Source organism: Oncorhynchus nerka, linkage group LG23 (genome assembly GCF_034236695.1).
Source record: "Oncorhynchus nerka isolate Pitt River linkage group LG23, Oner_Uvic_2.0, whole genome shotgun sequence".
Classification (NCBI taxonomy): Eukaryota; Metazoa; Chordata; class Actinopteri; order Salmoniformes; family Salmonidae; genus Oncorhynchus; species Oncorhynchus nerka.
Window position 1 is genome coordinate 30,108,649 of NC_088418.1, and position 13,467 is coordinate 30,122,115.

General features: G+C 46.9%; 1 protein-coding gene across 2 annotated transcripts in view; it reads left to right on the top strand.

Annotated features, from left to right (window-relative positions):
* lrp2b (low density lipoprotein receptor-related protein 2b) overlaps window positions 1-13,467 on the top strand; it is a 116,444-nt gene that overhangs the window by 83,022 nt on the left and 19,955 nt on the right. For both annotated transcript variants that reach the window (XM_029629670.2, XM_029629669.2), the window contains exons 62-66: window positions 7,641-7,757; window positions 7,891-8,007; window positions 8,169-8,306; window positions 11,611-11,733; window positions 13,032-13,160. In XM_029629670.2, the coding sequence (XP_029485530.2) occupies window positions 7,641-7,757; window positions 7,891-8,007; window positions 8,169-8,306; window positions 11,611-11,733; window positions 13,032-13,160 (624 nt within the window). The remainder of the gene's footprint in view (window positions 1-7,640; window positions 7,758-7,890; window positions 8,008-8,168; window positions 8,307-11,610; window positions 11,734-13,031; window positions 13,161-13,467) is intronic.

A 13,467-nucleotide genomic window follows, 5' to 3' on the forward strand; every position in this document is an offset into this window, starting at 1 on the left:
TAACATCAGATATGTACAGTGCGGTAACTCGTAGGTACACCAGCAACTGTGGCAGGTAGATTTAAAAAATCTACCAGCCAACTCAGATTTTTACCTGCCCAAATATATCAAGAATAAGAATATGCATATCCTTGCTTCAGGTCCTGAGCTACAGGCAGTTAGAGTTGGGTATGTCATTTTAGGTGAAAATTGAAAATGGTACTATCCTCATGGTGTTATAATTGAACAAGTTGAAGAAGCTTGAGCTCCTAGGAGTAACATTGGATGGTCAATTGTCATGGTCAAGTCATATTGACAAAATTATTGTGAAGATGGGGGGAGGTACAGTATGTCTGTTATAAAAATGTGTTTTTGACACAGATCAACTGTACATGTTGTTCAGGTTTTGACCTAGTCCCATCTTGATTACTGTCTGGCAATATGGTCATTTGCAGCAAAGATAGACTTAGCAAAGCTGCAGCTGGCTCAAAACAAACCAGCACGCCTTGCTCTTAACGGCACAAACATACTGTAACTAACATCAACAACAAGCAAGATAGTCTTTCATGGTTGCGGGTTGAGGCGAAGTTGACTACATTACTTCTTGTATTTTTAAGATTTTTTTGTGTATTGAAAATGCCTAACCACTTGTGTAATATATTTGCATACACTTCAAACAGACGCCACTATGGGTTTCTTCACGGTACCTAAACCAAAAACAGATTTAAATTGTCGCTCAGTTATGTATAGAGCCATGTCATTGGGCATGGAATGCTCTGCCACCAGAGGGTACTCAGGCAAGAAGCGAGATTAGATTTAAAAAAACATATTGTATCACATCGTCTCTCCTCTTTCTAAAGATCTGATTTAACTGTACTGTATATAAGAATATGAATATATGAAGTGTGTAAATAGTATTTTTGTTGTGTCATGTATATTGTTGGGGGCGGGGCGCACCTGGGAAAGGGGTCCTCATTGCTCGGGACCAGTGACGTCCTGGGTTTTGACCACAACATGGCAAAGGCTGTCCTCACGTGCCATCTCTTCAATAGGTTCACGTAATCTGTTGGGGTTTCTGTCTCCCTGGCTACGGTAAGCGGTAATTTACAGGTCCCAGCTTTTCTGTCACCTCGTATGGCCTGTGCCATATTGCCAGGAACTTACTTTCTGCGGTGGGGATTAAAACTAGAACTTTGTCACCGTCATGGAACTCTCGGTGCTGGGTACCCCGATTGTAGGCTTGGGCGCACTGGGCCTTCTCCATATGTTCCTTTACCATTGGCCCACACCTCCTTGGCAAGATCCAGTATGCCGCGTGGATTCCTCCCGTAGAGGAGTTCAAAAGGGGAAAACCCAGTGAAGGCATGGGGCACTTCTCGGATCGAGAACATTAGGTAGGGTAGTAGCTGGTCCCAGTTGTTCCCGTCCTGCTCGATGACCTTCCACAGCATTTGTTTGAGTCCATCCATCTGTGGATGAAAGACTGAGGTCCGAATCTGCCTTAGCTGTAGGAGAGCACACAAATATTACATTAGTCAGGGCATGAACTCGGTACCTTGGTCGGTCAGGATCTTGTTCAGGATCCCCAGCCGGCTGAAGAGGTGGAATAGTTTCCGGGCGATTCCCTTGGAGACTGCTACCCATAGGGGAATGGGCCTCGGGATATCGGGTGGCATAATCTACTATTACCAAGATGTACCGGTGCCCTCGGGCCATGGCAATGCATTCAAATGGCACTCCGATGATCGGTAGGGGAACCAGCAGTTCCCTGAAAGGTGCATTTGGGGCGGTGATTTGACACTCCAGGCAGCTGCGACAATAGTCCTCCATGGCCCACCTCATCACGGGCCAGTGGAACCGGGCAGCGATCCGTTCCCGCGTCTTCTCCATTTCCAGGTGCGCCCCCAACAAATGAGTGTAGACCAGCTGAAGAACGGTTCCGTTGTACCGGCAGGGCAGCAACAGCACCTCTCGAAGATCCCCCTGTTCGTACGACAACTGATACAACAGGTTATTTTTTATTTGGAAATGAGGGTATCGCCAGTCACTCACCCCCGGAAGAAGCTGGCCATCCACCGCTATCACTTGAGCTGCGGCGGCTTTCAAGTTCGGATCCTCCCACTGGGCGGTCCCAAACTGTTCCTTCGGGGCTCAGGGCTGGTGTCTCGACGGGTTCCTCGAAATCAAAGAGGGGAAGCATGGGCTTTTCCTCCGGTTGTTCACCAGGTGAGGTTGGTTCCGGCGCCCCCTCGGACTCCGGGTCCGTAAACACAGGATTGGCAAATGCTTGCTTCCGGGCCGCGCAGGTGACAGTCCCTCCCCGCTGTTGTCTGTCGCTGGCTCTGACTCTTTTTTTCCCAGCTCATGCCTCCGTAGGGCCACGAACAGCGGACAATCTCGTCCCACGAGGAGGGGTACCGGCAACTCAAGTACGGCACACACCACCATTTGGCAGCTACTTTGTGGCATCACGATGGTGGCCTCCCCAGTCGAATACCACTTGGTGTCGCCATGGACATAGGAGACAGACATCTCCTCACCATGGTCGGCCGGATGGACCAGCACGCGCGTTTGTACGAGCGTTACCACACTCACGGAATCCAACAGAGCGTGGGTGTCATGACCGTCAACTTTCACCATGACCATAGGTGCTGGTGGTTCACTGTGGGCCCTACAGGAGGTGACGTAGTTTACTGCGTGGCCCGGCTCATCTCCGGGGCCCGCTGATGTCATCGACTCTTCTCGAACCCGGCAATTCCATGCGAGGTGTCCCCGGGCCCCACACTCAAAATACCTCATTTGGTCTTGTTCAACCCGGGATTGTCGGTGGTGGGTCAACTCTCCCCTGGCTCCTTCCGCGTGTCTGCAGTCCTTTAGCATGGCTGACTTCCGGATTGGGAGTACGTAGTGGGGTTGTCCTTCCGTCCCCCCTGACCGCTCACGGACTCGTTCTGCTTCCCCTTCAGCAGGGCCTCTGTATTCTGGTGTGTCTCCACGGCTCCCAAAAGGTTCGCCAAGGTCAGGGGCACGTGGAGGCTCACTGTCCTCTTCATGTCGTGAGGTGGTGCCCGTAAGAAGAGATCCATGACCACTTTGTTGATCATCTGGGCACAGGGGAAGCTTCGCCCATGAACCTCCAGTCGTGGAACAGTTGGGCCCGACAGTGCCAGGCTGTACCCATAGCAGCTGAGTACCTCCCTCTTGAGACCATCGTAGTTAGCCGTCTATTTAGTGTTGAGGTCATGATACGCCTTTTGGGCATCTCCGGACAGGAACGGGGACAGCAGACTCGCCCACTTCACGTTGGGCCATCTATCAAGGAGTGCTGTCCGTTCGAACGTACAGAGGTAGGCCTCGATGTCATCATCCTCCGTTAAGTTGATTAAAAACTGATTGGGATGCGATTCGGTCTGCGTTTCTCCTTGCAGCTTCCTGACTTCCTCAAGCAGGCAGATATTCTGTAGACGCTGTTCTTCCAGCATTCGTTTCTGAATGTCCTCTTGGGCCCGAACGAACTTAGCTATCAACTCGTCCATGCTGATACTACGTAAACGTCAACCTTGGTCTGACCACATTGTCAAATGCCTGCATTCTCCATCACTTGTGGCAGACCAGGGTTTTGGATCTAGATGTTTACACAGATCAGACATGGACACAAGTGTGATACCTCAGTTTCAAGAGTGTTTATTTAAAACTATAAAGAAAAATAAAAGAGATGGGTCTCCTCCAGGACACCTCTTCCGGGTTACCATCTTCTGGGCTCTGGGGAATGCTGTCTCCTCTGCGGTGGAACACCGAGCCCCTCGGTTCTAGCAGACCGTGAGGACGTCTATCCGGTAGCAACCTCTCACTACATCCAAACCTCCCATGTGCTGGCCTCCTGGCAGCTTTATGGGCCCCATATGGGCAATCAGCCCCTTGATTACTCACAAGCCTCAATCAGTCCCGTCGAGACCTGGCACGTCCAGCAGAAGGAGCCACTGCTGTTGGATGTAGACTCTGTCTGTCACCAGGCTTCGACGAGTCTCCCCCTGGTGGCTTGTACACAATACACCACAATGGAGTCGCCTCTTCACTGTTGGTGTTGAGACTGGTGTTTTGCGGGAACTATTGAATGAAGCTGTTGTGATGCGTCTTTCTCAAACCTGTCCTCTTGCTCAGTTGTGAACCGGGGCCTCCCACTCTTTCTATTTTCAGTTAGAGACAGTTTGCGCTGTTCTGTGAAGGGATTAGTACACAGCATTGTACGAGATCTTCAGTTTCTTGTTTCTTGTCAATTTCTCGCATTGAATAGCCTTAATTTCTCAGAACAAGAATAAACTGACAAGTTTCAGAAGAAAGTTCTGTTTCTGGCCATTTTGAGCCTATAATCTAACCCACAAATGCTGATGCACCAGATACTCAACTAGTCTAAAGAAGGCCAGTTTTATTGCTTCTTTAATCAGGACAACAGTTTTCAGCCGTGCTAACATAATTGCAAATGGGTTTTCTAATGATCAATTAGCCTTTTAAAATGATACATTTGGATTAGCTAACAACGTGCCATTGGAATACAGGAGTGATTGTTGCTGATAATGGGCCTCTAGATATTCCATAACTTGTTTGTATTTTATATTTTAAAATCAGCCGTTTCCAGCTACAAAAGTCATTTACAACATTAACAATGTGTTTCTGATCAATTTGATGTTATTTATTTATTTTTTACCCCCTTTTTCTCCCCAATTGGTAGTAGTTACAGTCTTGTCCCATCGCTGCAACTCCCGTACGGACTCAGGAGAGGCGAAGGTTGACAGCCATGCGTCCTCCGAAACACAACCCAACCTAGCCGCACTGCTTCTTGACACAACGCACATCCCAACCCAGAAGCCAGCCACACCAATGTGTCAGAGGAAACACCTGGCGACCTGGTCAGCGTGCACTGCGCACGGCCCTCCACAGGGCAGGATATCCCTGCCAGCCAAACCCTCCCTAACCCGGACGACGCTGGGCCAATTGTGCGTCGCCCCATGGACCTCCCGGTCGCGGCCGGCTGCGACAGAGCCTGGGCTCGAACCCAGAATCTTTTAGACCATTGCGCCACCCGGGAAGCCAATTTGATGTTATTTTAATGGACAAATAATGTGCTTTTCTTAAACTAAAAAAATTATATTTCTAAGTGACCCCACACTATTGTGTGTGTGTGTCAAATCAAATCAAATCAAATTTTATTTGTCACATACACATGGTTAGCAGATGTTAATGCGAGTGTAGCGAAATGCTTGTGCTTCTAGTTCCGACAATGCAGTGATAACCAACAAGTAATCTAACTAACAATTCCAAAACTACTGTCTTATACACAGTGTAAGGGGATAAGGAATATGTACATAAGGATATATGAATGAGTGATGGTACAGAGCAGCATACAGTAGATGGTATCGAGTACAGTATATACATATGAGATGAGTATGTAGACAAAGTAAACAAAGTGGCATAGTTAAAGTGGCTAGTGACATAAGGATGCAGTCGATGATCTAGAGTACAGTATATACGTATGCATATGAGATGAATAATGTAGGGTAAGTAACATTATATAAGGTAGCATTGTTTAAAGTGGCTAGTGATATATTTACATCATTTCCCATCAATTCCCATTATTAAAGTGGCTGGAGTTGGGTCAGTGTCAATGACAGTGTGTTGGCAGCAGCCACTCAATGTTAGTGGTGGCTGTTTAACAGTCTGATGGCCTTGAGATAGAAGCTGTTTTTCAGTCTCTCGGTCCCAGCTTTGATGCACCTGTACTGACCTCGCCTTCTGGATGATAGCGGGGTGAACAGGCAGTGGTTCGGGTGGTTGATGTCCTTGATGATCTTTATGGCCTTCCTGTAACATCGGGTGGTGTAGGTGTCCTGGAGGGCAGGTAGTTTGCCCCGGTGATGCGTTGTGCAGACCTCACTACCCTCTGGAGAGCCTTACGGTTGAGGGCGGAGCAGTTGCCGTACCAGGCGGTGATACAGCCCGCCAGGATGCTCTCGATTGTGCATCTGTAGAAGTTTGTGAGTGCTTTTGGTGACAAGCCGAATTTCTTCAGCCTCCTGAGGTTGAAGAGGCGCTGCTGCGCCTTCTTCACGACGCTGTCAGTGTGAGTGGACCAATTCAGTTTGTCTGTGATGTGTATGCCGAGGAACTTAAAACTTGCTACCCTCTCCACTACTGATCCATCGATGTGGATAGGGGGCGTTCCTCTGCTGTTTCCTGAAGTCCACAATCATCTCCTTAGTTTTGTTGACGTTGAGTGTGAGGTTATTTTCCTGACACCACACTCCGAGGGCCCTCACCTCCTCCCTGTAGGCCGTCTCGTCGTTGTTGGTAATCAAGCCTACCACTGTTGTGTCGTCCGCAAACTTGATGATTGAGTTGGAGGCGTGCGTGGCCACGCAGTCGTGGGTGAACAGGGAGTACAGGAGAGGGCTCAGAACGCACCCTTGTGGGGCCCCCGTGTTGAGGATCAGCGGGGAGGAGATGTTGTTGCCTACCCTCACCACCTGGGGGCGGCCCGTCAGGAAGTCCAGTACCCAGTTGCACAGGGCGGGGTCGAGACCCAGGGTCTCGAGCTTGATGACGAGCTTGGAGGGTACTATGGTGTTGAATGCCGAGCTGTAGTCGATGAACAGCATTCTCACATAGGTATTCCTCTTGTCCAGGTGGGTTAGGGCAGTGTGCAGTGTGGTTGAGATTGCATCGTCTGTGGATCTATTTGGGCGGTAAGCAAATTGGAGTGGGTCTAGGGTGTCAGGTAGGGTGGAGGTGATATGGTCCTTGACTAGTCTCTCAAAGCACTTCATGATGACGGAAGTGAGTGCTACGGGGCGGTAGTCGTTTAGCTCAGTTACCTTAGCTTTCTTGGGAACAGGAACAATGATGGCCCTCTTGAAGCATGTGGGAACAGCAGACTGGTATAGGGATTGATTGAATATGTCCGTAAACACACCGGCCAGCTGGTCTGCGCATGCTCTGAGGGCGCGGCTGGGGATGCCGTCTGGGCCTGCAGCCTTGCGAGGGTTAACACGTTTAAATGTCTTACTCACCTCGGCTGCAGTGAAGGAGAGACCGCATGTTTTCGTTGCAGGCCGTGTCAGTGGCACTGTATTGTCCTCAAAGCGGGCAAAAAGTTATTTAGTCTGCCTGGGAGCAAGACATCCTGGTCCGTGACTGGGCTGTGTGTGTGTGTGTGTGCGCGCACGCGCATGCGAGCTATACGCCGGGAGTCAGAAAGCATGAAGTCTAGGTGTGCCTAATGATGAGGTGCAGGTGTGCAGGCGTGCATAATGATGGGTTGCCAGGACAGGTGGTTAGCAAACATCGAGCACCGGAGCAGGAGTAGACGTGACAATATAACTCTTATTTTTTCATGTTTTTTTTTATTGTAATATCTTATGTTGTTTTTGTCTATTACTGTTCTGTATTTTGTATGTATTTTTACATTTTATGTGGACCCCAAGAAGAGTAGCTGCTGTATGTGCAGAAGCTAATGGGGATCCTAATTAAATAAACGCCATAACCATCTAATAGGTTTCAACTCCGTAACCATCAAATAGAGTTCCCCTCCGTAACCATATAATCCTTCAAAATAGAGTGTAAAGAGAAAAACAGTGAAGAGTTTATGTGTGTGTGTTCATTCACAGTGCCAAGGCCGTGCTCGGAGAGTGAGTATCGCTGTGACAACCAGCAGTGCATACCTGGAAACTGGGTGTGTGACCATGACAACGACTGTGGGGACAACTCAGACGAGCGCGACTGTGGTGAGATGGACCACTATATCTCTTCTCTCCTCTCTCTTCTCCCACTTTCTTGCTCTCTTTTCTCTCATTCTACATGTCTCTCTCTCACATATACACACTCACCTGGTCACTCTTACCTTCCTCTCACACACAGAGTTGAAGACATGTCGTCCAGGGTATTTCCAGTGTCTGTCGGGTCACTGTATCCCCACCGCTCTTCAATGTGACGGACGACCAGACTGCTTGGACATCTCTGACGAGAGCTCCTGTCGTAAGTCTCTACAAGAGGAACTGTTTCAGTTAGCGAGCCATTTCACTACCCCAAGGCTAGCCGTTTCGCTATATTGCTTAACCAATGCTAGCCATTTCGCTATTTAAAAAAAATGGTATGCAAATACATCTCTCATTCCCTACCTTTTCCCCAAACCATAGCGACCCGTTACCCAGGGGGCCGCTGGTGTCCCAACCACCAGTTCCAGTGTGCGAACAATCTGTGTGTGTATGAGAACTGGGTGTGTGACGGCAATGATGACTGTGGAGACCACTCCGATGAGGAGCTCATCTTATGTTGTAAGACACACACACATGCAAGTACTCCCTAACATACACACACACACACACACACACACACACACACACACACACACACACACACACACACAAAAACTCTCTAAGATGATGGCATTTATTTGGTTATGTCTTCTGGTCTCCTTTTCATGGCAGACTACTTAAAGGGCAATTCCACCACTTTTCAAACGCCTATTCATTATCTCCAGCACCATACCCGTGTCTACATAATATGTACATATAATGTGAAAACGGCACATTTCTACTTTCTTTGGATAAAAATATAAAGAGAAAGGACATTAAGTCGTACTCTATGACATCGTCGAGTAGGATTAGAAGTTAAAAAAAAGATTTTCAAAACCTGCAATGAGTTTTGTTCCCCTTGTCATTGTGAATCTCAAAGTGTTTTAAAATCACTGATTTTAAAATGTTTTTACTTTTGATAACGTCATCAAATGGCACTTTTAAAGAACAGCAGTAAAATAACAATAGTGAGACTATATACAGGGGGGCACGGGTACAGAGTCAATGTTGAGGTAGTATGTACATTTAAGTAGAGTTATTAAAGTGACAATGCATAGATGACAACAGAGAGTAGCAGTGGAGTAAAAAGGGGGAGGCAATGCAAATAGTCTGGGTAGCCATTTGACTAGATGTTCAGGAGTCTTATGGCTTGGCTTATGGCTTATGGCTTAGAAGCTGTTTAGAAGCCTTTTGGACCTAGCCATGGCGCTCAGGTACTGCTTGCTGTGCGGTAGCAGAGAGAACAGTCTATTACTAGGGTGGCTGGAGTCTTTGACAATTTTTAGGGCCTTCCTCTGACATCACCTGGTAAGAGGTCCTGGATGGCAGGAAGCTTGGCCCCAGTGATGTACTGGGCCGTACGCACTACCCTCCGAAAAGTTGCCATTACCAGGTAGGATGCTCTCGATGTTGCAGCTGTAGAACCTTTTGAGGATCTGAGGACCCATGCCAAATCTTTTCAGTCTCCTGAGGGGGAGTGCCCTCTTCGTTACAGTCTTCGTGACTGTCTTGGTGTGCTTGGACCATGTTAGTTTGTTGGTGATGTGGACACCAAGGAACTTGAAGCTCTCAACATGGTCGACTACAGCCACGTCGATGAGAATGGGGGCGTGCTCGGTTCCTCCCTTTCCTGTAGTCCACAATCATCTCCTTTGTCTTGATCACGTTGAGGGAGGGGTTGTTGTCCTTGCACCACACTGCCAGGTCTCTGACCTCCTCCCTATAGGCTGTTTTGTAGTTGTCTGTGATCAGGCCTACCACTGTTGTGTCATCGGCAAATTTAATGACGGTGTGGTGTTGGAGTCGTGCCTGGCCGTGCAGTCATGAGTGAACAGGAAATACAGGAGGGGACTGAGCACGTTCCCCTGAGGGGCTCCTGTGTTGAGTATCAGCGTGGCAGATGGGTTGTTACCTACCCTTAACACCTGGGGATGACCCAAATCCAGGATCCAGTTGCAGAGGGAGATGTTTAGTCCCAGGGGCCTTAGCTTATTGATGAACTGTGAGTGCACTATGGTGTTGAACGCTGAGCTGTAGTCAATGAATAGCATTCTCACATAGGTTTTCCTTTTGTCCAGGTGGGAAAGGGCAGTGTGGATTGCAATAGAAATTGCATCATCTGTGGATCTGTTGGGGCGGTATGCAAATTGGAGTGGGTCTAGGGTTTCTGGGATGATGGTGTTGATGTGAGCCATGACCAGCCTTTCGAAGCACTTCATGGCTAGAGATGTAAGTGCTAGGGGTCGGTAGTCATTTAGGCAGGTTACCTTAGTGTTCTTGGGCACAGGCACCATGGTGGTCTGCTTAAAACATGTTGGTATTACAGACTCGGACAGGGAGAGGTTGAAAATGTCAGTGAGGACACTTGCCAGTTGGTCAGCGCATGCTCGCAGTATACGTCCTGGTAATCTGTCTGGCCCAGCAGCCTTGTGAATGTTGACCTGTTTAAAGGTCTTACTCACATCGGCTGCTGAGAGCGTGATCACACAGTCGTTCTGAACAGCTGGCGCTCTCATGCCTTTCAGTGTTATTTGCCTTGAAACGAGCATAGAAGTAGTTTAGCTTGTCTGGTAGGCTCGTGTCACTGGGCAGCTCTCGGCTGTGCTTCCCATTTGTAGTCTGTAATGGTTTTGCAAGCCCTGCCACATACGACGAGCGTCGGAGCTGGTGTAGTACGATATGATCTTAGTCCTGTATTAACGCTTTGCCTGTTTGATGGTTTGTCGGAGGGCATAGCGGGATTTCTTATAAGCTTCCGGTTTAGAGTCCCGCTCCTTGAAAGCAGCAGCTCTATCCTTTAGCTCAGTGCGGATGTTGCCTGTAATCCATGGCTTCTGGTTGGGGTATGTACGTACGTTCACTGTGGGGACAACGTCATCGATGCACTTATTGATGAAGCCAGTGACTGATGTGGTGTACTCCTCATTGCCATCGTAAGAATCCCGGAACGTATTCCAGTCTGTGCTAGCAAAACAGTCCTGTAGCTTAGCATTTGCTTCATCTGACCACTTTTTTGATTGACTAACCGGTGCCCCCGCACATTGACTCTGTACCGGTATCCCTTGTATATACTCTCGTTATTGTTATTTTACTGCTGCTCTTTAATTACTTGTTCCTTTTATTTCTTATTCGTATTATTTTGTAACTGCATTGTTGGTTAGGGGCTTGTAAGTAAGCGTTTCACTGTACTTGGCGCATGTGACTAATAACATTTGATTTGAAACTAATATGTTTGACACTTGCACTTCCTACCGCCAGCCGAAAATAAGGCCCTCAGTATATTAATTGGGTTTTTTTTCAGTCATTTTTGCTCATCTTTATCAAGGCTGTCAATGATTTCAGACCCCACTGTATGTATTTGAAAATTTATATTTTTAACACACAAAAACATTTGATTAATGAAATATTTAATCAGTCGTCTGATGGGATGATGATGCACTCTTTGCAATCTGAGGGAATCTAATTTGATTAGTCCCCAACTCACGGCTCAAACCCTTCATTCATTATAATTGGAACTATCCCGGAGATAGCCTGCTCCGGAGCATGTTAGTTCTGAAGGATTCGTTGCCATACAAATTTAACTGGCTTAAAGGTGAGCCACTTTCGTGTCATCGGTTATCCCGAGTTGACCAAATTTACCTCGCTAAATCCTCAAGCCAAATTCGTAGTATAGGGCTCAGGGCAACCAATAATACTGTAGAAATACAGTCGTGTGTGTGTGTGTGTGTGTGTATGTTTGTCAAATTAATTAATACCCATTTCCTCCTTTGGTGTTGTTTGCCAGTGAACATCACCTGTGAGATGCCATCGAGGTTCCGCTGCGCTAACGGCTACTGCATCTACTCTGGGAATCTGTGTAACCAGAAGGACGACTGTGGGGACGGAAGTGATGAGAAGGAGGACCTCTGTAAGCAACGCACCCCCAACGCAACATTTGGGAATGCTGCCCTAATGCAATATGTTGTGGAGGTTAGGTTCAATAAATGCAGAAATAATGCAACCTGTAGTGATGTTTAGTGAAGTGAACATAGCCCTAGTGCAACATATTGGGGTTTATCTAGGTTTAGTTAAAACTGCCCTTATGACTTATTTGCCCTTATACAAATAGTATTATGATTATGTTTGTGTGAACGTATCCCTAACCCAAATATTCATTAGGTCAAGGTTCAGTGAACACAGCCCTTATATTTGAAAATGTATTGCAATATGCACTGAGTATAAAAAACATTAGGAACACCTTCTTAATATTGACTTTAATCTACTGTTGCCCCCAGAACAGACTCAATTTGTTGGGTCATGGACTACAAGGTGTCGAAAGCTTACCACAGGGATGCTGGCACATGTTGGCTCCGATGCTTCCCACAGTTGTGTCAAGTTGGCTAGATGTCCTTTGGGTAGTGGACCATTCTTGATACACACAGGAAACTGTTGAACATGAAAGACCTAGCAGCATTGCAGTTCTTGGCGCACTCAAAACCAGTGCGCCTGGCACCAACTTCCATACCCCGTTCAAAGGCACTTAAATCTGTTGTCTTGCCCATTCACCCTCTGAATTGCACACATACACAATCCGTGTCTCAATTGTCTCAAAACTCCTTCTTTAACCTGTCTCCTCCTCTTCATCTAAACTGATTGAAGTATATTTAACAGGTGACATCAATAAGGGATCATAGCTTTCACTTGGATTCAGCTGGTCATGTCATGGAAAGAGCATGTTTTGTACGCTCAGTGTACTTTTTCCAATGGAATCTTCCCGAACATTCCATGGATAATGACTTTGTTAGATGACCCTCTGTTAAAGTGCAGTTGGACAGGCACTCAGTGACTTAATCTCAAATTAAGGGGGAAAGGCAAGAGGGGCAGCATTTATCACTATTGAAATAACAATATTAGAGATAAAACAAAAGTAGTTATTTGTTTCATTGTTGTACAATCCGGCATAAAAATCAATCTAGGCAAATTATTTTTAGACGAGATTGCTGTTATGAATTTAGGTAGGTTTGTAATATTTTGGGGGTGTACAACAGGATGAGACAAAAAATACATTAAGAGTTGAAAGCACCTTTTGATTGTGTTTTAAATATTTGTGTGTGTGTGTGTGTGTGTGTGTGTGTCATCCTAGCGTGCGTGTGTGTGTGTGTGTGTGTGCTCATCCTAGCGTCCGTGTGTGTGCTCATCCTAGCTTGTGTGTGTGTTTCCTTACAGGCCGTGAGCCCACCCTGGCTCCTTGCACGCTCCAGGAGTTCAAATGTACCAATGGACAGTGTGTTTCCCTGCCCTATGTGTGTGACCACAATGACAACTGTGGGGACCTCACTGACGAGATAGGCTGCAGTGAGTTCAACATCACTCTCTCACAACATGAATCTTCTGAGAGAGCAAAAACCCATTGCTCATAATTATTTGTATTACATTGTTGATACATTACAAATGAGTAAACATGATCTGCAATGTACATTTGAAGTCGGAAGTTTCCATACACTTAGGTTGGAGTCATTAAAACTAGTTTTTCAACCACTCCACAAATTTCTTGTTAACAAACTATGGTTCTGCAAGTCGGTTAGGACCTGTACTTTGTGCATGACACAAGTAATTTTTACAACAACTGTTTACAGACAGATTATCTCACGTATAATTCACT